The 23,525-nt window shown below is 43.3% G+C and overlaps 1 protein-coding gene across 2 annotated transcripts in view; it reads right to left on the bottom strand.

The window, feature by feature from the left end:
* NHEJ1 (non-homologous end joining factor 1) overlaps nucleotides 1–23,525 on the bottom strand; it is a 92,200-nt gene that overhangs the window by 64,678 nt on the left and 3,997 nt on the right. Inside the window, exons 3-5 of one of the 2 annotated variants that reach the window (XM_015459118.3) lie at nucleotides 22,843–22,986; nucleotides 15,198–15,336; nucleotides 14,209–14,267 (exon numbers count right to left, since the gene is read on the bottom strand). In XM_015459118.3, the coding sequence (XP_015314604.2) occupies nucleotides 14,209–14,267; nucleotides 15,198–15,336; nucleotides 22,843–22,986 (342 nt within the window). 2 annotated transcript variants of the gene reach the window in all.

The following is a 23,525-nucleotide window of genomic DNA, read 5'->3' on the forward strand; positions in this document are numbered from 1 at the left end:
GTTTTATTATAGGAGATAGCAAGGACACCCACGAATCCTGCCGTCTGTGCCCTAAACACTGGACAGGTGAGCTGCCAACCGACAGACCTCAGTCTCACTCCCATGCTTCAGTTCAGTTCAGTTCGGTCGCTCAGTCATAGCCGACCCTTTGCGACCCCATGGACTGCAGCATGCCAGGCCTCCCTGTCTCATGTTTCACTGTGGCTCACTATCCAAAGGAGGTTTCACCCACAAGCAAAAGCCATCATAAGAGAACATGGGTATAAGGCTGAAGTTATAAAGTCAATAGATGAGGCAAAGCTTAAAGGTAAGTCATTTGATACTTTTGTTTTTTCTCTTCATTTCTATGACCAGAGACATTGAACAACGGGAGAAACTTCTCCAATGCCAAGACCTCTGAGCTACAAGCATTCATTATTTTGGACCTCCTACTACTGGGCACTGCTGTAGACTCAGAAGGGAAACAAAATGAGCAAGACAGTTTTGCTCTTGAAGGAGTTTATCACCCAAAAGGGGCAAGAAGTATAGAAATTCTCATATACAAGGCCAAACTGAGACGTGACACAGGAAAGATACAAAGCATTGTGGGAGCTCAGACGAGGGAAAGAGTATAGCTTATACTTTGACTTCTGTCCGTTTCACTATTTCTGGCATTACAGAAACATCACAGAACCATCTGATGCTCTTTTTAAGTTAGGAGAATTAAATGCCCTTGGAAAGAACTGCAAAATTCCTAGATGAAAAGGCTATGTCTCCTGGGGAAAGAAGATGGAAATAGGCAGAAATCAAGTCCTCAATCTTCAAAATGTCACCTGTGCCTTCACTCCACCTGCAAATCCCAGAGCAAGGCCTAGCCCCTCGCTCTGTCCACTCCGCAGGTCCATTTTCACACCACCAGCATAAATGTCTCCTTCTCCAGGGGCTTATCCTTTGTTTTCAAACACATATGTGTTTTCCCATCTTAAAAAGGGAGGTTGTTGGACCACTTCTAGCTCTCCAGCTAGCTCTCATTACCTTCTCACTGTGAAACTTCCCAGTGAAAGTTCTATATTCACCGTCTCCATCATATCAATCAACCCTTCTTTAGCTGCCTAGAATCTGCTGATGTTGCCCAAGATCCCGAACAGCATGATAATCTTCCTTGGGCAGTCAGTCTGGCCTCTCTCCTGTGCGTAGCACAGTGGATCACCTCCCCAGTGATAGGAAGAGCAAGGGATTTGGAAAAAAAAAAAACAAACAAATTCCATGACCTGAAGTGACCTGCAGCAAATTACTTAGCCTTTGAGCCTCTGCTTCTTTAAAATGAGGATAATATCACCAACCTCATGGGTTTGTTGTAAGGATTAAAAGTTATACCTTAGCTAAAGCACCTATCACTGTGTCTAGCACAGGCAGTATGTATTAGATAACTGCTAGTTCCCCTTCCTTAGCTAATTTACTCCTCTACCCAGATTCCCTTCCTATCTCACCCACATTTCCTTCACTGGCTCCTACGACCTTCCAATTACGTTTGTTCCCCAAATTGAGAAAGATTGTTCTCAATCACTGGACTTTTGTTCTTTTGTCCACGCTGTTCCTAGTAAAAGATGCTTCCATTCTAATGCCTTCAAATGCTGCTCCTTTGTACAATATTCCCAAATCTATTTCTTTTATCAACCTAAGCTTCAACTCTATTTCTTTTTTTTTTTTAATTTAAATTTTATTTTATTTTTAAACTTTACAGTATTGTATTAGTTTTGCCAAATATCAAAATGAATCCACCACAGGTATACATGTGTTCCCCATCCTGAACCCTCCTCCCTCCTCCCTCCCCATACCATCCCTCTGGGTCATCCCAGTGCACTAGCCCCAAGCATCCAGTATCGTGCATCGAACCTGGACTGGCATCTCGTTTCATACATGATATTTTACATGTTTCAATGCCATTCTCCCAAATCTTCCCACCCTCTCCCTCTCCCACAGAGTCCTTAAGCCTGTTTTAACTCTTTTCCTGAACATTTCCACTTCTATGTTTTATAATCAATTTAAATGCAACATGTATTAAAAAAAGATCCTCATCTCATGTTATTTTAATTAACTCTGATTATATATAAGGCATTGACTATTTTTTCAACAAGCTAAGGCTTATGTTAAGTGGTCATACTGAAATGAATGGACTTTTATGAAACTGTTCCTCTACAAGGGGATGAGGGGGGAGACTCAACTGTGTGAATTATGGTGAGATGTTCCAGAGGTGTGTGAAGCTTTTATTGTACGTGTGAATGTTCAGGCATGTCTAGCTCTTTGAAACCCCATGGACTGTAGCCCACCAGGCTCCTCTGTCCATGAGATTCTCCAGGCAAAAATACAGGAGTGGGTTGCCATGCCCTCTTCCAGGGGATCTTCCCAGCCCAGGGATCGAACCCATGTCTTTGCATTGGCAGGCAGGTTCTTTACCACTAGTACCATCTGGGAAGCCCATGAAGCTTATAGGTTAGGCCTAAAAAGACTTAATATTTGCCAGAAATAAGGCATCAATGATCATTGCCTCATGACTCAATTCTGAACTAAGTGGATTTCTCAGACCAGAGTTAAAACCAAATGGATTTGGCGAAGCTAAACAGAAAAAAAAAAAAAAAAAAGTGGTTTTCATTTTAGAAGAGTGGGTAACTTCCTTTGAATGAAGCAAGATGCCCAACCCGGGCAGCGGTGTTTGTTATACTGTGTCAGCCAGTCTGGGTCTAGATGTATCTAGATGTGCACCATCTAGTTTCCCACAGGCCCCTACAAACCCTGCTGTCTTTTATCCAGTCTGACACACATGTTTCTATACTATACCTATCCCATGCAGTCATCTGGGTTTGAGTGTGTTAGGATAAGAGAGGGCTTCCCGTGTGGCTCACATGGTAAAGAATCTACCTGCAATGTGGGAGATCTGGATTCGATCCCTGGGTTAGGAAGATCCCCTGGAGAAGGGAATGGCAACCCACTCCAGTGTTCTGGCCTGGAGAATTCCATGGACAGAGGAGCCTGGTGGGCTACAGTCCATGGGGTTGCAAAGAGTCGGACACTACTGAGTGACTACACTTTCACTCAGGATAAAAGAATTTAAATGTGACAGAGCCCTTCGCTATTGGGATTCCCGGAATCAGAGAGCCTATCTTCTAGAAATGAGTAATTTTAACCCATTGTATTTTCTATATCAATTTCCTTTTAGTTTTTTCCTCAGATTTTTGGTGTTTTTTTTCATATTTTTAATACATTTCCTTTTGAAAGTATAAGCCCTTATAAAACTTTGTAAAAGAAAAATAAACAAAGAGGCCTTTCTATATATTCTTGGGACAAAAAGAAGTGGTGAGCCCTGATAGCAGGGCTCGATGGTGACTACAGGAATCCCAATGAGAAAACCCCAAAGAAAAGGCAAAATTCAGAAGAAATATGGCTGAGAAACATGTGCAGCCATCCCTGCCTCCCTGGAGATTTTAATTCCAGACCTCAAATACTGGTGGACTTGTGTTTTAAATAAGGAAAGCCATTCCTTTATAGGCCCAAGATTAGATTTAATTGAGCCCCACCCATGATTTTTCCAGTCTGTCAATGGCACCACTATTCCTCAGATCACATAGGCAAAGCACTGACAGCCTAATCTTCCTAAAAGATCACTTTCATATGTCACTTATACAGTCAAAACTTCCCATGGTTTCCCACTCTATAACAGTAGTTAACTGCAAGCAGGAAGCGCCCCATCTCCCTCCTAGGAGACGTGCCCCTATTTGAACATCACTACATGTAATGACAGATGTTAATAACTGGACTGAAATGGGTAAATAAATGGGTTACAGGCAGAAAAGAAATACAAAATATTTACCACTAGCACAAAGCATCAATCTTCCAGGCCAGCATCTAAGCCCCCTGCTCCACAACTCAAGTACTACCTTACTAACTTTATTTTCTACTGATCCTCACCCACTCTTGTTAATTTACATCCTTTGTCTATGTGTTTCCCACCTAAAATGTCTTTCACATAGTTCCCTAGGAAAATCTGAAAAAAAAACACAAAAAACCTAAAGTCCAATTCAAGTCCTATCTCTTATAGGAAGCTTTTTCCAATCAGTCCACTACTGTGGCCCCTATAACCACTCTTTAAGCACAGTGAGCTCTTTGATGACAACATTATCATTTATGCTCATAGAACCTGGCATAGTACACATGCACAATACTGACTACTATAAGGATGAACTAGCTGCAAGGATCAGAGAACTGACACACGCAATCATAGGGAGGATGTGCTCATGCATCTAGACTTGCCCTTCTTCATGATGCCCATGAAGGAGACTGAAAAAAACATCCTCTGAATGCTATGTCTTCGTCTCCATACTGAAAGGCAGAAACACGGCAGAGGAGCAGCCCTTCCAACACTGGAAGCAGAGCCCAGAGAGAGGAAAGACTGAAGAAGGAAGAAACTTAATAACTTGCTTTGGGCTCTATGACTAATGTTCCTTCCAGGATTTTGTCAGGTTCTTATTCATTTGGTTTTTGAGATATTTAGTTTCTTAACTGGCTCTTAAAAAAGAGGTTCTAGGATCTCTCAATGGGCTTCCCTGGTGGCTCAGATGGTAAAGAATCTGCCAACAATGCAGTAGACCTGAGTTTAATCCCTGGGTTGGAAAGATCCCTTGGAGAAGGAAATGACAACCCTCCAGTATTCTTGCCTGGAGGATGCCATGGACAGAGGAGCCTAGTGGGCTACAGTCCACGGGGTTGCAAACAGTTGGACATGACTGAGTGACTAACACACACACACACACACACACACACACACACACAGAGGATCTCTCAATAATGAAAGATTCAAATTGGCTAAGTGCCAAAGAAACAAGGCAGGTACTAGAATGGGAATCTGACAGTGGTCCTCTCCTTAAGCTATTCATCTGTTCATAGCAGTACTGTCTAAGTCTCAGGCTACCAAAAGGTGATGGTCTCATGGTTTACTATTCATAAGAGTAAAAACAAGGAAAAGTGAGAAGATATGATTTCTTCACCCATTAACAAATACTGTCTGAGTGCCTACCATGTGCGGAAGCACTGTTCTAGGTACTTTGGATAAACCAGTGCACAAAATACACATCCGTGTCCTCACTGAGTTTAAACACTCTGGCAGGGGGAAGACAGGCCATAAACCATAAGCATAATAAAATAAAGTTGATGTTAATATGGAATATAAGTGCTATGGTGAAAAAATAAAAAGTAGAGCATGGTGAAGTGAAATGGGAGTGCCAGGTGCAGAAGGGTGGGGGTGTGGCTTACAATCTTAAATAGTATAATCAGGGTAAACCCACTGAGAAGGTGATACATGAACAAAGCCATGACTGTACTCCATGTAGATATGTCTACACATTTTTTGACATGCTTCCCCTTCAAGAAAAAAACAAACAAACATGAAAGTGTTACTTGCTCAGTTGTGTCTGACTCTTTGCGACCCCATAGCCTGTAGCCTGCCAGGCTCCTCTGTCCATGGAATTATCCAGGTAAGAATACTGGAGTGGGTAGCCATTTCCTTCTCCAGGGATCTTCCTGACCCAGGGATCTAACCCACGTCTCCCACATTGCAGGCAGATTCTTTACCATCTGAGCCACCAGGGAAGTCTCCTCCCCTTCAATTACCCTTCCCTGGAGTGTGACCTGGACTTGGTGACTGACGTCTAAGGAAAAGAATATAGCAAGATGGTGTCAAGATGGGGGTGTCACTTCTGAGATTAAGTTATAAAAAGACTTCAGCTGCCTTCTTGGTCTTGGTCTCTCAGTCTGCCTCTCTGATTACTGGCTCTGGAAAGGCCAGAGCCGTGTCATGTGGGTGGCCTTATGGATAGGCCATGTGGCAATGAAATGGCACCTCCTGCCAAGAGTCACATGGGAGAGCTTGGAAATGAATTCTCCAGCCCCTTCTGATAACGGCCTTTCCAGCTGAGATCCTGACTTGTGGTTTCAGAAGAAACTCTTGAGTCCAGAATCACCTGGCCAGTCACTTCTAGATTCCCAACCTTCAAAACTGTGTGAGAGGATAAATATTTGTTGTTTTAAGCCACGATGTTCTGGAGTAATTTGTTATACAGCAATAGATAACTAATACAGGCAGAAAAGAAGGGAGGGTTTTGGCTGTTACAAATACCTGAAGAAAGAGCATTCCAGACAGAGGGAATAGGAATATAAAGGCCTAAAGGAGGTGATGCTCAAAATGTAGAAAAACAGCAACAAGTTCAGTGTAGCTTCAGTGAAGTGATGGGGGGAGAGAAGGAAGAGAGGTCTAGATCATGTAGGGTTTTGCAGACCGCCATCAGGTCTTTGGGTTTTACTCCATAAATAAAATATGAAGCCAGCTTTGAACAGAAGAGTATCATGATGGGATCTGGTTTTAATAAGATCATTTTGTTGGTAATAAGCCCAGAAGAGAGAAGTGGCAACAGGGACACTAATAAAGAGGTTCATGTAAAACTTCAGGTAAGAGATGCTGGTGATTCAGACAAGAGTAGTAGCAGCAGAGGTGAAATTACAGATGCTTTGAAGGTAAAGCCACGAGGATATAGGATGGAAAAGGACAGATTTCACTCCAAGGATGACTCCAAGGTTTTTGGCTCTAGGAAGTGAATGGATGAAGCTTCCATCAACATGTGCTGTGATAGATATGCTAAGTCACTTCAATCATTTCTGACTCTTTGCAACCCTATGAATTGTCCTCTGTCCATGGGATTCTCTAGGCAAGAATACTGGAATGGGTTGCCTGCCCTTCTCTAAGGGAGCTTCCCAACCCAGGGATCAAACCCACGTCTCTTACTGTCTCCTGCACTGGCAGGCATGTTCTTTACCACTAGCGCCACCTGGGAAGCCCTTTCCATCAACATGAGAAGGAGGTTTTAGAAAAGCAAATTTGAGGGTTAGGATTAGGAGTCCAATTTTGGACATGTTAAAGGTGAGATTCTATTAGACTTCCATGTCAAAATGAGCAGAAGAGAGAGAGCAGGCAGTCTGGAGTTGGGGGTCAGGTCTAGAATGAAGACTAAATTTGAGATTCATCAATGCAATGATATTTAAAGACATGCAACTAGATGAGATCACTAAAGGAGTGAAAAAAAGATCAGAGCATCAAGGATTGAGTCCTAGCGCACTCCAACATCACGAGGTGAGGGAAAAGAACCAGAAAAAGAGTCTAGAAGGAACAACTGAGACAGAAAAAAACAGAAGAGTATTATGCTGTGGAAGCCATGTTACGAAAGTATACTAAGGAAAAGGAATTGAGGAGCATTATAAAGGAAAAACCTAAATAAGAAAAGATCAGCCAACTCAATTGTCCTCTGCCTCCCTACCCTTCTTTTTCATTTCCACATCCTCCCTGTTGACAAATTTTACAGCAGTGGTAAGTACAGGGGGCTGTGGGACTTCCTTGGCGGTCCAGTGGTTAAGACTTGCACTTCCACTGCAAGGGGCGTAGGTTCAATCCCTGGTTGGGAAACTAAGATCCCACATGCCACGTGGTATAGTCAAAAAGAAAAAGTACAAGGGGCTGTAGGGATAACAGGGTAGTATACTTATGCCTAGAGAAAGGAGAGCAGACTGAGAGAGGGAAGAGTTGTCATGGGAGACTCAAGAAAAGAATGACACCAGTGCGGAGCTGGCAAAGCTGAAAAGAGATTGCCATGAGCATAAGAAAGAAGAGACTACCAGGCTAATGGATCATGAGATGTATGGACAGGAAGCTGTCAATACTTGAACATGGTGCTACCGGGGAAAGACATAAGGTCAGGCGGAAGGTCATGATGAGGTCAGCAGGACCACATCATGAACCGTCTTGTGTGGCAGCAAGGAGTTTGAACTTTCCCTGGTGGCTCAGACAGTAAAGAAACTACCTGCAATGCAGGAGACCCACATTTGGTCCCTGGGTCAGGAAGATTCCCCTGGAGAAGGGAGTGGCAACCCACTCCAGTATTCTTGCCTGGAGAATCCCATGGACAGAGGAGCCTGGTGGGATATAGTCCATGGGGTTGCAAAGATTCAGACACGACTGAGGGACTAACACTTTCACTTTCTGCAGGCAATTGGGAACCAGTTAAGGACTTTAAGCAGGAGAGTGACATCATCAGGTTTCTGTTTCAAAGAGACTCCTCTGACATAACTTCCAGTCCAATTGGAGGGAAATAAGTACTAACTGGGAGACAAATTAGGAAGCTGTGACACGGTCAAACCAAAAATGGGGCAGACGATGGCTAATCTTAGGCAATGGAAGTTGGAATAGAGAAGAAGAGTAGATTCAAAAAAGGGTTAACAAGGACTTCCCTGTTGGTCCAGTGGTTTAGAGTCCACTTGACAACGCACGGGACACAGGTTTGACCCCTGGTCCAGGAAGATTCCACATGGCACAGAGCAACTAAGTTCGTGTGCCACAACTACTGAGCCTGTGCTCTAGGGCCCAGAAACTGCAACTGCTGAGCCCACAGGATGCACCTACGGAAGGCTGCTTGCCCTAGAGCCCTATGCTCTGCAACAAGAGAAGATACCATGATGAGAAGCCCGAGCACCACAACTAGAGAGAAGCCCCCACTGCTACAACTAGAGAAAGCCTGTGCACAGCAAGAAGGCCCCAGGGCAACCAAAATAAAGAAATTAAAAAAAAAATGTTTAAGGGGTTAACAAGTTAGGCTCTGCAAGTAAGGACAAAGAGAAGAGGGGATAACTCCCAAGTTTCTAGCTTAGAAAACTAAACAGATAGCTGTACAGCTCCTCAAGATAAGGAATATAGAAGAGAACTGGGTTTGGGGGAGTAGATGATTACTTTTGTACACGTTTAGGGTATTGCCTGTGGGACATCCAAGTGGAAATGTCAAAGATGCAGAAATATGAGCCTGAAACCTAATGGAGATAGAAAACCAGTACTCAGCGGTGTGCTAGCAATAGCTGGAGCTAGGGTCTGGATGAGATCACCAGAGAGAGAGTGAAGGGTGGGAGGATGGAGGGTTACCAGCCCCGGGGAACACCAGCATGTGAGGGCCAGTGAAAGGATGGAGAGCCAGCCAAGGAAACCAAGTATAAGTTGTCTGTGAACTTAACAGAAGAGCAGTTTTCAGTTAAAGACTCCCCATCTTCCCCAAGCATCTTTGACATAAGCTCCAGCTTCATAAGAGCAGCCATGAAGATCTTCAGAGCTTGAGGTCTCTGCTCTAGAATCAGGCTGAAATCAGGCAAGGGATGAAAATACTACCTAAAGCTAGATAGGACACAGAGGACATGGCTGCATTCAGGATGCTGAGTCAAATCAATGTGAATTATAGCTGTAGAACTAGAACTATATAAAAGAAATTGGTCACATGGAACGCTGCTCAATGTTATGTGGCAACTGGGATGGGAGGGGAGTCTGGGGGAGAACGGATACATCTATGTGTATGGCTGAGTCCCTTTGCTGTTCACCTGAAACTGTCACAACATTGTTAACCAGCTATACCCCAATACAAAATAAAAAGTTTATTATCGAGCATGGTAGAAAAGCCTTTGTATACATATTTATAAATTACATGTGCAATATATATATTATAGAAAACATGAATGTTTGCCTAACTAAAAAAACTTATGACATTTGATTCTACTTGTTTGACTTAGTATGAATAGAATGGTAGATTTCTACTTTAAAAACAGAAAAAAAAAAAAAAAAAAAACAGATACGCAACAAGCAACAAAGGCTTACTGTATAGCTCAGAGAGCTATATTCAATATCTTGTAATAACCTACAATGGAAAATAATTTCAAAAATAATATATGTATGTATGTATAACTTGGGGAAGGCAATGGCACCCCACTCCAGTACTCTTGCCTGGAAAATCCCATGGACCGAGGAGCCTGGTGGGCTGCAGTCCACGGGGTCGCTAGGAGTTGGACACGACTGAGCGACTTCACTTTGACTTTTCACTTTCACACATTGGAGAAGGAAATGGCAACCCACTCCAGTGTTCTTGCCTGGAGAATCCCAGGGACGGGGGAGCCTGGTGGGCTGCCGTCTATGGGGTCGCACAGAGTCGGACATGACTGAAGCGACTTAGCAGCAGCAGCATATGTATAACTGAATCTCCTTGCTGTGCACTTGAAACACTGTAAGTCAACTCTACTTCAATAAAATATATATGTTAAGAAAAAAATTTTTTTAAGAAGTGGAAAAAAATAAAAAGTAAAAAAAAAAAAAGAAATTGGTTAAGGTATTACATGGAACAGATTATAAGTCTGACAAGGCATTCAGAAAGCAGTCATGGGAGTAACTGCTATGCTGAATATTCTCCACTGAAGACAGAGAAGAACTGCAAAATCTCTATCTCTGAGAAGGCTCCACTCCCCGAGGAAGCCGACTTCACACAACTGCCCAGGTTTCAGAGTCCGGGGCTGATTCCCAGCCAGGGGTTGCCAGCTGCAGAGGGCGGGGCTCTATTTTGGGCTGCCTGCTGTCCCTGAGCCGGCCGCCTCTGGTTTGAGCAGCAGGCAGCCCCAGTGACTCACACACCCATGCAAACCGCCTGTGGCTCGTGGCATGGCCTCGGAATGCCAGCCTTAGGCCAGCTCCCTCCTCACCCCATTACACTGGGATAAATAAATAAAGAGCACGCCAGCAGCCGCACAGCCTGATGGCAACCAGATGAAGAGAGGGAGGCACGGACAGGGCCAGGAGAAGGAACTCCCTCCAGTGGACCCTGCTGAGCGAAGGCCATGGCAGCCCACTCATCCTAAACTTCCTCAACACCGTTCCAACTGGCGTGTAGTCGCAGCCCCCAGATCCTTGACGGGTCTACCATTCCTAAAGGGGCCTCTCAGCCCCTTGTCCTAGGAAATGCTCAACGTGGGGATGTTGCCCTCTGTGAGAACAGGGCCAGCCCTGACTTGAATGGGCATTGCCAGGATTCCTCCTCTAGTTAGGTCACCATCAATTGGCCCCTTTGGGCTCCCTGGAAATGAAGATCAGGCTCTTAAGGGAAGAGGAAAAACAAAAGGTCTAAATATGGAGAGGTAACCCCTGTTCAATCCTTAAATATTTTTCCTGGACTTAGTGTCCTAGAAACCTCCCATCCACTGCCCCCTGCGCCCTATCTTGATGGCCTCTTGCCTAGCAACTGTCCCAGTGAGAACCAGGAAAACAGACCCCAGGCACTGACCGCTCAGCCCTCTGACATCGGCCCTGGCCCCCTGCACCTTCATCCCGAGCTCTCTGTCCCTGGTTTGTTTATCTTCCTATGTTGCTTATTTTGATGGCACATCCTTTCAGCTCAGTCTTGGGTGACCCTATGACCCTTCTGTGTCCTGTTTGTAGGACCCCAGGCAAGCAGAGTTGCTGAAAAGATGCAGTGGCCATAAGAAATGCTGCAGTCCTGGAAAGAAATCTTTCAGTTCTAGCAGCTCTGTAGGACATTCTGAGGACAGTGCAGTGATCCCAGAGGTCACAAGAATTCTACATTATCCCAGCCCTTGACTCTCCTCTAATTTGTGTGTACGACCAGTAAAAGCAGCAAAACAAAATGGGGATAATCCTAGACTATGAGTCAAGAAGTATGGATGGTCCTAAACCTACAGCTACCACCATATGACCTTAGGCAAGTCACTTAACCTTTCTGAGGCCCAATTTCTTTTATTTTATTTATCTATTTAATTGGCTGTGACAGGTCTTAATTGCAACATGCTCCATGGCACAAGGGATCTTTGTTCCCCAACCAGAGATTAAACCTGCATCCCCTGCATTGCGAGGCAGATTCTTAACCACTGGAGCACCAGGAAAGTCCCTGAGGCCCAATTTCTTAAGCTATGAAATGAAAAGCTACTATCTATCTCTCAGATATTTTCCAGATAGAATAAAACTCTACAAGCCTATGCAGTTTGGATGTGATCCACCCAGAACCTACAGGACCAGTATTCTTGAAGCAGTTGGTTCGAAAACACCAATCTCCTTCCTGGGCTAAGACCTGTTTTCTACATGCTTTCTCATTCAGTTCCACAGTATTCCCCCCACCCCAATAGTGTGAAATGAGCCTCCAATTTTACAAATGAGAAAATAGAGGCTCTGAGAGAAGTGATTTATCAAAGCCACAAAGTAAATCAGAAGAAAAACTGAAGATCCCAAATAAGAGTCTAACAAGCAACACTGGATCCACAGCCCACACAGCCACAATTTTCATAAAATCCCTTTAGCATAGGTTTATCAACATATTTATCCACAAACTCATTGAGAACCTATTACTTCCAGGCACTATGTTTGATGCTGGGAACATGGAAACACATTCAACATGGTTCTTGCCCTCAAAGAGTCCATGAAAGTGAAAGTGAAGTCGCTCAGTCGTGTCCGACTCTTTGCGACCCCATGGACTATAGCCTACCAGACTCCTCTATCCATGGGATTTTCCAGGCAAGAATACTGGAGTGGGTTGTCATTTCCTTCTCCAGGGGATCTTCCCAACTCAGGGATCGAACCCCGGGTCTCCCACATTGCAGGCAGACGCTTTACCATCTGAGCCACCAGGGAAGCCCTTCAAAGAGTCCATAGCTCAGTGAAAAAAGACATACTCTTGCAAGCATACAAACAGCATCATTATAAAGCTATAACTGCTAAAAAACAGAGGCATGAACCCAGGCACTATCATCTCAGGAAAGCAGGATTATCTTTATAAGACAGTCTGTAAAGGTCTCCCAAAGAAGCTGAAGCTGACACTCGGAAGATTAATATACGTTCACAAGGTAGAAAAGACCAGGGCATTGGGCATTCTAGATAAAGGAACAATGTGTGCAGAGACACAAAGGCAAGAGAAAACAGCATTTTTGGCAATTCAAACCCATTCTATATGGCTGACGCATAAAATATACAGAAAAAAAAATGCTGAGAAACCAAGCTGAATAGGAATGCAGGCACTAGATAGGAAGGCACCTCCTTTATGAGCTAAGAATAAGCCTAACATTGTTTGACTAAGGGGCTGAGGCATGGAACAAGCATGTCATACCAGCCTACATTAACCTCCTTAATACATAAACCTATAGACAGGAGAAGCTATCTGAAAGAAAAATGGCCTAGGATATCTCTCTGTCCCAAGTTTTGGTTTAATGGTCTCTCTTTCCCCATGAATACCTAAAACCTGTTCTGCTTCAAAACTGAGCAATGCAGCTCTCCTCCTCCAGAATTACAACCGCTTTAGTAGAGGGACTGAGGGCTCCGTTCACGTTTGGTTCTCACTGTTAAGACCTCAAGCATCATGCAGCTACTGCTCAGTCAATAGACAGAGGCAGGACAGAAGGATCTGAATCAAGAACACCTGCCTGTTGCCCAGCCCTGTGAAAAGCACGAATTTCAGGTTCAAAAGAAGTATGAGTCACAGTCCCTGCCCACAAGGAGGTGACAAATTAGCCTAGAAGACAAGACAGAAAATTGAATAATCCATACATATGATAAATACTATAACAGCATTATTTACTTACACAATAAAGTACCAACCTGGGTAACGTGTATAATTAGAAAATAGTGCAATAATACTAGGGTACTAACGGTACAACCAACAGCTCCCAGAAGAGTTAGAGGAAAAGATCAATATTGACTGGTACTATCAAAGGTCACTATTATTAATATTCCCCCTGCTTGGCATTTAATAGATGTTTCTTTTGGCCAAGCTCAATCCTTAGAAGGGAAACCTAGGAAGGAGCTTCTGACAGGCCACAATTATCTTCTCCCCATTCATTCCCTTGCCAGTCCCCTTGCATAAACACTGTGATTTTCCACAGCCTACTGCGCCCACAAGACTGTCCCCAAATGGTAGCCCTGTGCTTTTCACCATCCCCTACTGCAGGATGTACAAGGGGACAAGGAATAATGACTAGCCCCCCGCTCCACAATCCAGACCTGGGATCAAATCTCAACAAGCAAATATTTAGCAACTGGTCAACCAAGCCTTCCAAGAGAATACCAAATAAAATGCCTAGGTACTGCAGCAGAGATGTTTTACAAATGTTAATCAGCCCGCTTCTACCTTTTACATCTTTCCCCCTACTTCTCCCCAGTGTCTCCATCTTAAGCTTTTCAGACTTTCTATAGGTGACTTTTCTAGAAAATAGATTTTTCAATCATGCAATCAAACCCAATACCCAAAATGCAAGTCACTACTCAGGCACCTGGAAAGAGGAAGTAAAGTGAAGTCTGCACTAAGAGAAAGGAAATAACGAACACTTTACCTCTACCATAAATCGTTCCAAGAAGGAACTCTCTTCAAATGGCTCTGTCTTCAACCGATCTGTAACAAGAAGGGAGAAAGAAAGGAAATATGAGTCTTAGAACACGCTCCCTACCTATGAGATGGAAAGGGAACAGAGCCCAGGACTTCTTGGGGAAAAGGATAAAGATGCAACATCCCGAGACACCAAGTGGGAGAAGAGCACAAGCAGGAGGAGGACAGGATGATTAGCCATGACAACAGGTTCAGCGGCAGCACGTGCTCTCGAAGGTCTTCCCACCACAAAGACAGGCTGGATTGAATTTTTAATCTGAAGTTGGAGCTATGCAACCTTCTAAAGTCCCAAGTCATGTTTGCCCTCATGCAATTTTGTACAGCTGTTGGCCCCTTTCCAGAATCTTTCCTGGCCATTGCCTAGGGCATGTCTGACTCAGTTACAGCATCTCTTAGACACCTGGGCCCCAGCCAGATACTTGAAGCAAAAGAAGTGTCATCTAATCTCCAATTCCTGGTTAGCACCCAGCACCCGGGGAAGCACCTCCCTCATACAAATGAGTCTCCCCCTTTCTGAAGGCCCTTCAACCACTCCCCAGCCAACTCCCAAAAAATGTCCTGGGCTTCCCTGGCGGCTCAGTAGTAAAGAATTTGCCTGTCAATGCAGGAGACACACAGGTTTGATCCCTGATCTGGGAATATCCCACATGACACAGAACAACTAAGCCCATGCGCCACAACTACTGAGTCTGCACTCCAGAGCCCAGGAGCTGCAATTACTAAAGCCCGTGTGCCCTAGAGCCTGTGCTCCTCAACAAGAAGCCACTGCAATGAAAAGTACATGCACCACAACTAGAGAATAGCCCCCACTCGCTGCAGCTAGTGAGTAGCCCACACAGCAACAAAGATCCAGCACAGCCAAAAATAAATAAATAAAATTATTTAAAACAAACAAATGAAAAACCCCACATGATGTCTAAAAGAATGTCCTCTCACCTCGGCTGAGTGTAGCCCCACTCTCCTGGTAGTCCTGGATCTCTAGATCTTTCATATGAAGCAACGTTGTTAGGTCCCTCACCTGGCACTGCAATGCCAGACTCATGCCCATCAGAGGACGAATCAAATGTTGGGAGACCTTCCATGGAAGAGATACTAATTAGTCAACAGATACACATTAAGTACTCCCTAATGCTGTATAAGGTATTAGGAAAACTACTAAAAAAACAAATGTTTGCACAGGAATTTATATTTTTATAAGCATGCAACATGTTTACATGAATGTAAACACAGATACAATAACTTAATAAGTATGTGAAAGAGGTCCAGGGATTTTCTTTGTGGCACAGATAAGAGAATGGGAAGAATAAAGGATAGCACACATGAACAGATAACCTCAAGTCACGATGTAAAGAGAAGGCTGTGATACAGGTGATAAGAGGTAAGTGTGGACTCAACTCTCAGCAAAAATTTAGAGACAAAAGCAGAAGATCCAGGTAACCTTCAAGAAAGTGGGTCCAGCTAGAACAGAGTATGCTGGCTGGAGTGTAACAGAAGACAAACAACAGCAGAAAGTAGAGAACTTTGAAAGTCAAATCAGACCCAGACACTATGATCAGTTCAGTTCAGTCACGTCCAACTCTTTGCAACCCATGGACTGCAGCATGCCAGGCTTCCCTGTTCATCATCAACTCCCGGAGCTTGCTCAAGCTCATGTCCATTGAGTTGGTGATGCCATCCATCCATCTTATCCTCTGTCGTCCTCTTCTCCTCCTTCCTTCAATCTTCCCCAGCATCAGGGTCAGTTCTTCAGATTGGGTGGCCGAAGTATTGGAGTTTCAGCTTCAGCATCAGTCCTTCCAACGAATATTCAGGACTGATTTCCTTTAAGATTAACTGGTTTGATCTTCTTGCAATCCAAGGGACTCTCAAGAGTCTTCTCCAACACCACAGTTCAAAAGCATCAATTCTTTGGCCCTCAGCTTTCTTTAGAGTCCAGCTCTCACATCCACACATGACTACTGGAAAAACCATAGCTTTGACTAGACAAACCTTTGTCAGCAAAGTAATGTCTCTGCTTTTTAATATGCTGTCTAGGTTGGTCATAGCTTTTCTTTCAAGGAGCAAGCATCTTTTAATTTCATGGCTGCAGTCATCATCTGCAGTGATTTTGGATCCCAAGAAAATAAGGTCTATTGCTATTTCCATTGTTTCCCCATCTATTTGTCATGAAGTGATGGGACTGGATGCCATGATCTTAGATTTTTGAATGTTCAGGGCTGATAACAGCCCACAATGAGGCCAGAGTTTCAATCTGTCCCCACAAATGCAGCAAAGTCTAAGATCATTGTTGTAACTGAAGTAAGCCAGTCACCAAAAGACCAGCCTAGGAAGGAATAAGCCAGCCTTCCACACGGCTTGCTCTTAACCAGAGGTAAAGAAGGATGCAAGCATGGCCATATGGCAATGCAGCTAGGGTGATACTTACATGATAATGCATAGTTGTATAGAGTAACTATTCCATTCACCCACACATGGTGAATGTGTAGGTGACATTTTTTTGACAGCCAGTAAAAAAAAATAGCTAAATTCGATCATTTATTCCTGGGAAGTATCATGAAAGTTCCTTTCCTTTCCCTCAAGGAGAATTGTTTCTTTTAAGAGGCACTAAAGAAGAAATGCCCTAAATCAGAGGTCAGCAAATTTTTTCTGTAAGGGCAAGATGGTCAATATTTTCAGCTCTGTGGCCCATACAGTCCCTGCCACAATACTCAACTCAGCTGTTGTAGCAAGAAAACCGCCATAGAAAACATGTACTAAATGGGGGTGGCTGGGTTCCAATATAACTTTACAAAAACAAGCAGCATGCCAGGTTTGGCCTGCTGACCACATATGCCAATCCCTGCCCTAGACCTGAATAGGAGAACTTTTAGACAAGATAGTCCACACAGGCTTGAAATGAAGAAAAGGTACTGAAGTGGCCAATAAGATGTACAAGCCAGACTCATTTGGACCAGGATCAGAAGTCTGAATTCTTCAGACTCTTCTGTGTGTATTTCCATTAATTTTCTAGTAAAACTTATTACTAAAGGCTTCAAGCTTATTACAGCTCAAACTGAGAGGAAGAGATCTTTCACTACAGACAGATTATAAGAGAAGACACTGGGTGTGTGATACTGTGGGGGAAGTTAGGGGTTAATGGCAACAAGCTTTTATATCAGCACCAGGACCCAAGAAATGCAGGGGTAACAGTGCAGCGTGGGAGGCCAGTAGTCAAGTCCAGCCATAGAGACCGGTCCCTGCTTTCTGTCACACACCACACCCCAACCAAGTACTATCTCCCAGCTCAGTCCTTAGTATGAACTTAAACCTCCAGGCAGTACTGTTCAGAGCGTGGCAGAAGTCCTGCTTTTGGAAAATGTATCTGTTCCAGACTCAACCCTCTTTCCTAGGAACTGTTTTAAGTTTGGACCTTTTCAAAGGAAACCAGGAGGAAAAATAGGTGAATACTTATCTGAAAGCAAGTCAGTGGTTGGTGGGCTGACTTGAAAATAACTGCCACTGCTAACTGAGAAGCGTCACCATCTATTTGGTAGCAGCACTCAAATAACAGAAACTCCTAAAGTTAATAATCAACCTTTCTCTGGGTGTTACTTTCACAGCAATTCCTTTGAGTGGTAGTAAATAAAACAGAATGAAACATGATGAGAAACAGCTTTTAATCAATGCCATGTCTAATTAAATGTGGTGATTATTTCAATTATTGATAGGACTCCAATGTCTACATAGCATTTTTAAAAAGCTTTTTATCATTGAGTATTTCAGCTTCTGAAATAATTTCACAGAGTTGGGTTACACCACTCTGAATCATTGGGGTGTAACTCATTTCGACATTAGCTGAACCCTGTCTTAGATCAATTAATTAGAATAAGACATTGTGGCTGAAGCAATAGATTTCAAAGCAAATTCACAGACACTACAAGGAAAAACGCTGAAGCGCTGTACGAGGCCAGGAACGCTCCTTTCCCTTCATCTACGGACAGCAACATATGGAAAGATGCAGTTCAATAAGTCAATTCAATAAATACCTACCGGGTGTCGAATATGTGCTCTGACCCTGCGAGGCCTCTGCCCTTACAGAGCTCCCAACAGCTAAGGAAGTCAGGAAGTGTGGTGGATATAGAAGCAGGAGTTGCCAATCTTGTCTAGAGGAAAAGCTATTTATAATTTTCCCCAACGTCTTCAGATTTCCCATAGAAATGTTCAAGAGTCAGAAGAGCAGGACAGCAGTTATCAATCCCAAGATGAAACACAGCATGCTTGAATTTAATGAAAAAGGCAGTAGACTGGGAATCAGATTAACATGCTACCCTGGTTCTAACTACACCTGGATGTGAAAATGACTTCATCCCCAAGTACTCTCACGGTCTCTGTCTTTTTTAAAAAGAAAAATTATGGAATTGGAATATTTGCTCTCGTAGGTCCACTTTAATGCCAAGTAATATGACACATATTCTCTTATCTAATCCTCACAACTCTGTAGTAAGGTCATGATTGGTATCTTCATTTTACAGATGAAGAGACTGAGTCTCATAAAAATTTAGTAACTTATCCAAGCTGAGACAAGTAGTCAAAGTGGGGGAGTTAAGTTACAAGTTCAGGTCTGCTGGTTCCAAACCCTGTGCTCCTTCCACTACGGGGAAAAAAAAAAAAAAAACCTTTGGATGTGACTCCTGGGAATCATAAAATTGCCAAAAAGGTGACAAATTTGAAACTCAAAATATGGAATATCAAGAATTACATTAGGGCTTCCCTGGTGGCTCAGTGGTAAAGAATCCACCTGCCAATTCAGGAGAGATGGGTTCGATCCCTGATCCAGGAAGATCCTGGATACCTTGGAGCAACTAAGCCCACGTGCCACAACTACTAAGCCTGTGCTCTAGAGCCCATGAGCCACAACTACTGAAGCCATAATGCTCTAGAGGAAGTGTTCCGCAATAAGAAAAGCCACCACTAAGAGAAGCCCGTGCACCGCAACTGGAGAGTAGCCCCCGCTCACTGCAGCTACAGAAAAGCTGGCACAGCGACAAAGACCCAGCACAGCCAAAACAAAGAAAATTATTTACAAAAAAGAATTACACTGGGAATAAAGATAACAACAACAAAAAAGAATTAGATAATAGAAAGACTGAACAGTGGGAAGGAGTGGGTGATGAAGAGAGGTTGGCCAGAAGTGGAAATGGGCTCTGTGTTAGAAAGCTTTATATATCCCATAATATCTTGCAGAGATAGGAAAACTATCATCAACACGTTACTAATGTGAATACACCATGTGGTAGAGGAGGTGGGGACACTCCCTGTATAAAGAGGGAAGCTCTCACTCCCTTGTATGATGAGGAGGAGTTATACTGCATAATCTCTCCAGAAAACAAGACGGCATTATGTTAGCGATTTATTAAAGATGCAAATATTCCTTGATTCAGTTATTCCACTTCTAGGAATTTACTCACACATTTACACATAGAAAAAGTAAATACAAGGGTGTTTATTACATATAACAACAAAAGAATGGAAACAGTTTAAGCGTCTACTGGCAGCAGATCAACTAAATACATGTTGATATATTCATTCATCAAAATGCTATGTGGCCATTAAAAAAATATTAAGGCAGGTCTTCTAAATGTATTACTGTGAATGATTTCCAAGTTCTAAAACTAAGTGAAAAAAGCAAGGTACTGGACACTGTGAACAGCATGTTAACATTTGTGAAAATACATACATATCCAAAGATCTGATTCTGACTGTATGAGTATATTCATATATATACATATATTCATATATAAATGTATAGATACATACACACAAACATATATGTAACTTTCCTTAAGAATTCACAAGAATGTGACAGAAGTAGTTGTTTTAGAAAAGGAAAATGAAGGACTAGGAAGGGAATAGAAAGTAGACCGACTTCTTAACGACATACCCTTAAATGCCATTTGAAGTGTTTGCCTTTGGCATGAGTTACTCATTCAAAAAGAATTAAATAAGAACTATGACAAGAATGAGTAACAAACAAAAATTATGACTGTGTGACCTCACAGACACATACAAGCCTGAAATAGAATCCACCTACATCCTCGCCCATGTCCACTGGTTCTAAATTTTCCCCTATAAAGCTTTCTCAGGTACAGGGGTTTCCCTGAGATGGCATTCTTCTTCTTTGAATAATATATCTTGAAGCATAATTATTAATAAATTGTTCTCCCCATGGCCAACCAAGACTCATTCGACTCTAAATACTGCTGCCTCTTTTTAAACTGCCGCTCTCCAACTAGAGAAATTTGCCTAGGAGAGCTAAGTGTTCTTAACATACTACTTTCCATTGTATTATCACGACAGAGGATGAGATGGCTGGATGGCATCACTGACTCGATGGACATGAGTCTCAGTGAACTCCGGGAGTTGGTGATGGACAGGGAGGCCTGGAGTGCTGCGATTCATGGGGTCGCAAAGAGTAGGACATGACTGAGCAACTGATCTGATCTGATCTGATACAAGTATCCTTTACTGTATTCTTTTGAAAGGAATAACTATTAGAGCTCATAAGCTTCCAACAAGAACTGCCTCTCCAGTCTCACTTGTCTGAATTTCCAGGGCTGTGTGATACAAAATAAGAGTAGCTATTGGGAGGGCTTCCCCAAGGCTGCCCAAATGTTTTGGTGCCACAACAAGCATTATTGAGGGAACAGTGCCCCCTGGTGTTACTTAGAAAAAGGTACAGGGGTTTTAAACAAAAACAAATTCTATCTAAAGCAAGGTGGAAATTTTCATAAACTCAAATAAAATCAACAAATGTGAGTGATGATTACCTGCTAAGCATTGCCAATGAGCCTTAAAAATACAGAAGTTAATGTGCAGTGGTTCTCCAAACACTCAAGTCTAGTTTGGGTCAAAAATACCAGATCAAAAACAGAACAGTTTATTGAAAAGCACTTTGTCCCATCACCCTATTGATGCCACAGCATCACAGCACCCCTGGGAGACTAAAGAAGGAAGGTAGGAAATGGTGCCCACTTGTCTTCAGTTCTCTCTGCTGATAAAACTACAACCTTCAAATACCCACAGAAGATCCTGTCTTCTAATGTTGAAACAAGCTCTGTTTATATAGGATAGAAAGACTACCAGAAGTAATTCCTGCAAACTAGTTCTTCACTCTCAACTAACTAATCACTAATAAAAACTCTTGGGGAGACTTCCCTGGCCGTTCAGTGGTTAAGACTCCATGCTGCCAATGTACGGGCCATAGGTTCAATCCCCGGTCGGGGAACTAAGAACCCACATGCTCCACAGTGCAGTCAAAAGATAAAAATAAATAAAAGCTCTTGGGACCTAGAGAGCTACAAGTGAGCAGAGGACATTATCTCCCAAGTCCCTGAAAATGGGTTCATGAATCAGACCTAGCTGGGAATCAAATTCCAGCTCATTCATTCATAAACTGGATGACTTTGGACAAATTACCTTGAATCTCAGCTTGCTACTCTGAAAAATGTCAATAATAATACTTACCTTGCAGAACAGTCGTGAGGATTAAAAGATAACGTTCAGAAAGGTACTCAGCACTGGCATATACCCTACCCTACTCCCAGAGTAATCTTAATAAATTACAAACTGGATCAGGTTAAACCCCTGCTTAAAGTTTTTCAATGAATCCCTGTTGCCTTTGGGATCAAATCCAAACTCATTAGAATCTTTCAAGATCTGGCCATTGTTTACCTCTTTTCTCACAACCTTCTGCAGTCATGAAGTTCCCCCACTTGCCCCACACTTATACACCTCCACTCCTCTCAAAATGCACTCTTGCCTAGAATGATTTTTTCATTTTCTCCAATTAGTTCCTACTCATCTTCAAAACTCAGCTCAGAAGATCTTTTCAAAAATGTTTTCCAGATTTCTAAATCATCCTGAGCTTATCTTGACCAACGTATATACCATCCTTTATCTTGCTTTCTGTCTGTCTTCTCATTAGATTATGAATCCAGGAATAGGCTCAAGTGAAGTGAAGTGAAGTCACTAGGTTGTGTCCGACTCTGCAACCCCATGGACTGTAGCCTACCAGGCTCCTCCATCCATGGGATCTTCCAGGCAAGAGTACTGGAGTGAGTTGCCATTTCCTTTTCCAGGGGATCTTCCCGACCCAGGGATCGAACCCAGGTCTCCCGCATTGTAGGCAGATGCTTTACTGTCTGAGCCACCAATAGGCTATATTGTTTTAAATCTGAACACCCAACAATTAGCCCACAGTAGATGCTTAATAAATGTTCAATAAATCAAGTAATGACTAAAGATACCCAGTCAAGCATGTAGACCCAAACTCTGCTCCTTTTGTAAGGAAAGGAATACCAGTCAAGAAAACTTTATGCCTTCTTTCTAGTTAAGAAAAGTTTTCTAACTGGAGAAGAATTTCAAATGGGGTTTACAAAGAAAAAAAAAGAGAGTACCAAAAGCTTCATATGAGACGCTTTGAGAAGGAGCAGCTGGCACTCCTTTCCCTACCCCATGTTCAAACTGCACTTACCAGTGAAGGGCTAGCTAGGATGCAGTGGAAATTCCAATAGAATGGGAGGCCAGAAAGCTCACTCCGCACCTGTAGTATCAGTGCCTCTGCCACACGATCACAGGAGAATGTAGCCGTGCCAGGGCAAGAAGCATCCTTCAACAATGGGCGAAGCAGATCATCCAAATGACGAAGAAAAGCCTCGGGAGGAGCAGTCAGGCGCTTGTTCAGCTCCTTAAAAGACAGCAGGATTTGTACAGAGTGAGAAAGCTAAAAGGAAACTGACTCCCTTGTACACACATGCTAAGTCACTTCAGTCGTGTCCAACTCTTTGTGACCCCACATATTGCAGCCCGCCAGGCTCCTCTGTCCATGGGATTTCCCAGGCAAGAACACTGGAGTGGGTTGCCTTGCCTTCCTCCAGGGGGCCTTCCCAACTCAGGGATTGAACCCAAGTCTCTTACGTCTCCTGCACTGGCAGGCACGTTCTTTACCACTAGTGCCACCTGAGATTCCCTTATAGATAACTGCAAAGGAAAGCTCTGGTTAACAGGAAGACAGTGGGCAGGGGACTCCCCTGGTGGTCTAGTGGGCTAAGAATCTACCTTGCAATGCAGAGTATGCAGGTTCAATCCCTGGTTCGGGAATATCCTGAACCTTGAGGGGCAAGTGAGGGGCCCATGCTGAGGGGCAACTGAGCCCGTGTGCAGAAACTGCTGAGCCCGTGCACTCTGGAGCCCACAAACCACAACTAGAGAGGTCCTCAAGCCAGA

The sequence above is a fragment of the Bos taurus genome, chromosome 2 (assembly GCF_002263795.3).
Source record: "Bos taurus isolate L1 Dominette 01449 registration number 42190680 breed Hereford chromosome 2, ARS-UCD2.0, whole genome shotgun sequence".
Lineage (NCBI taxonomy): Eukaryota > Metazoa > Chordata > Mammalia > Artiodactyla > Bovidae > Bos > Bos taurus.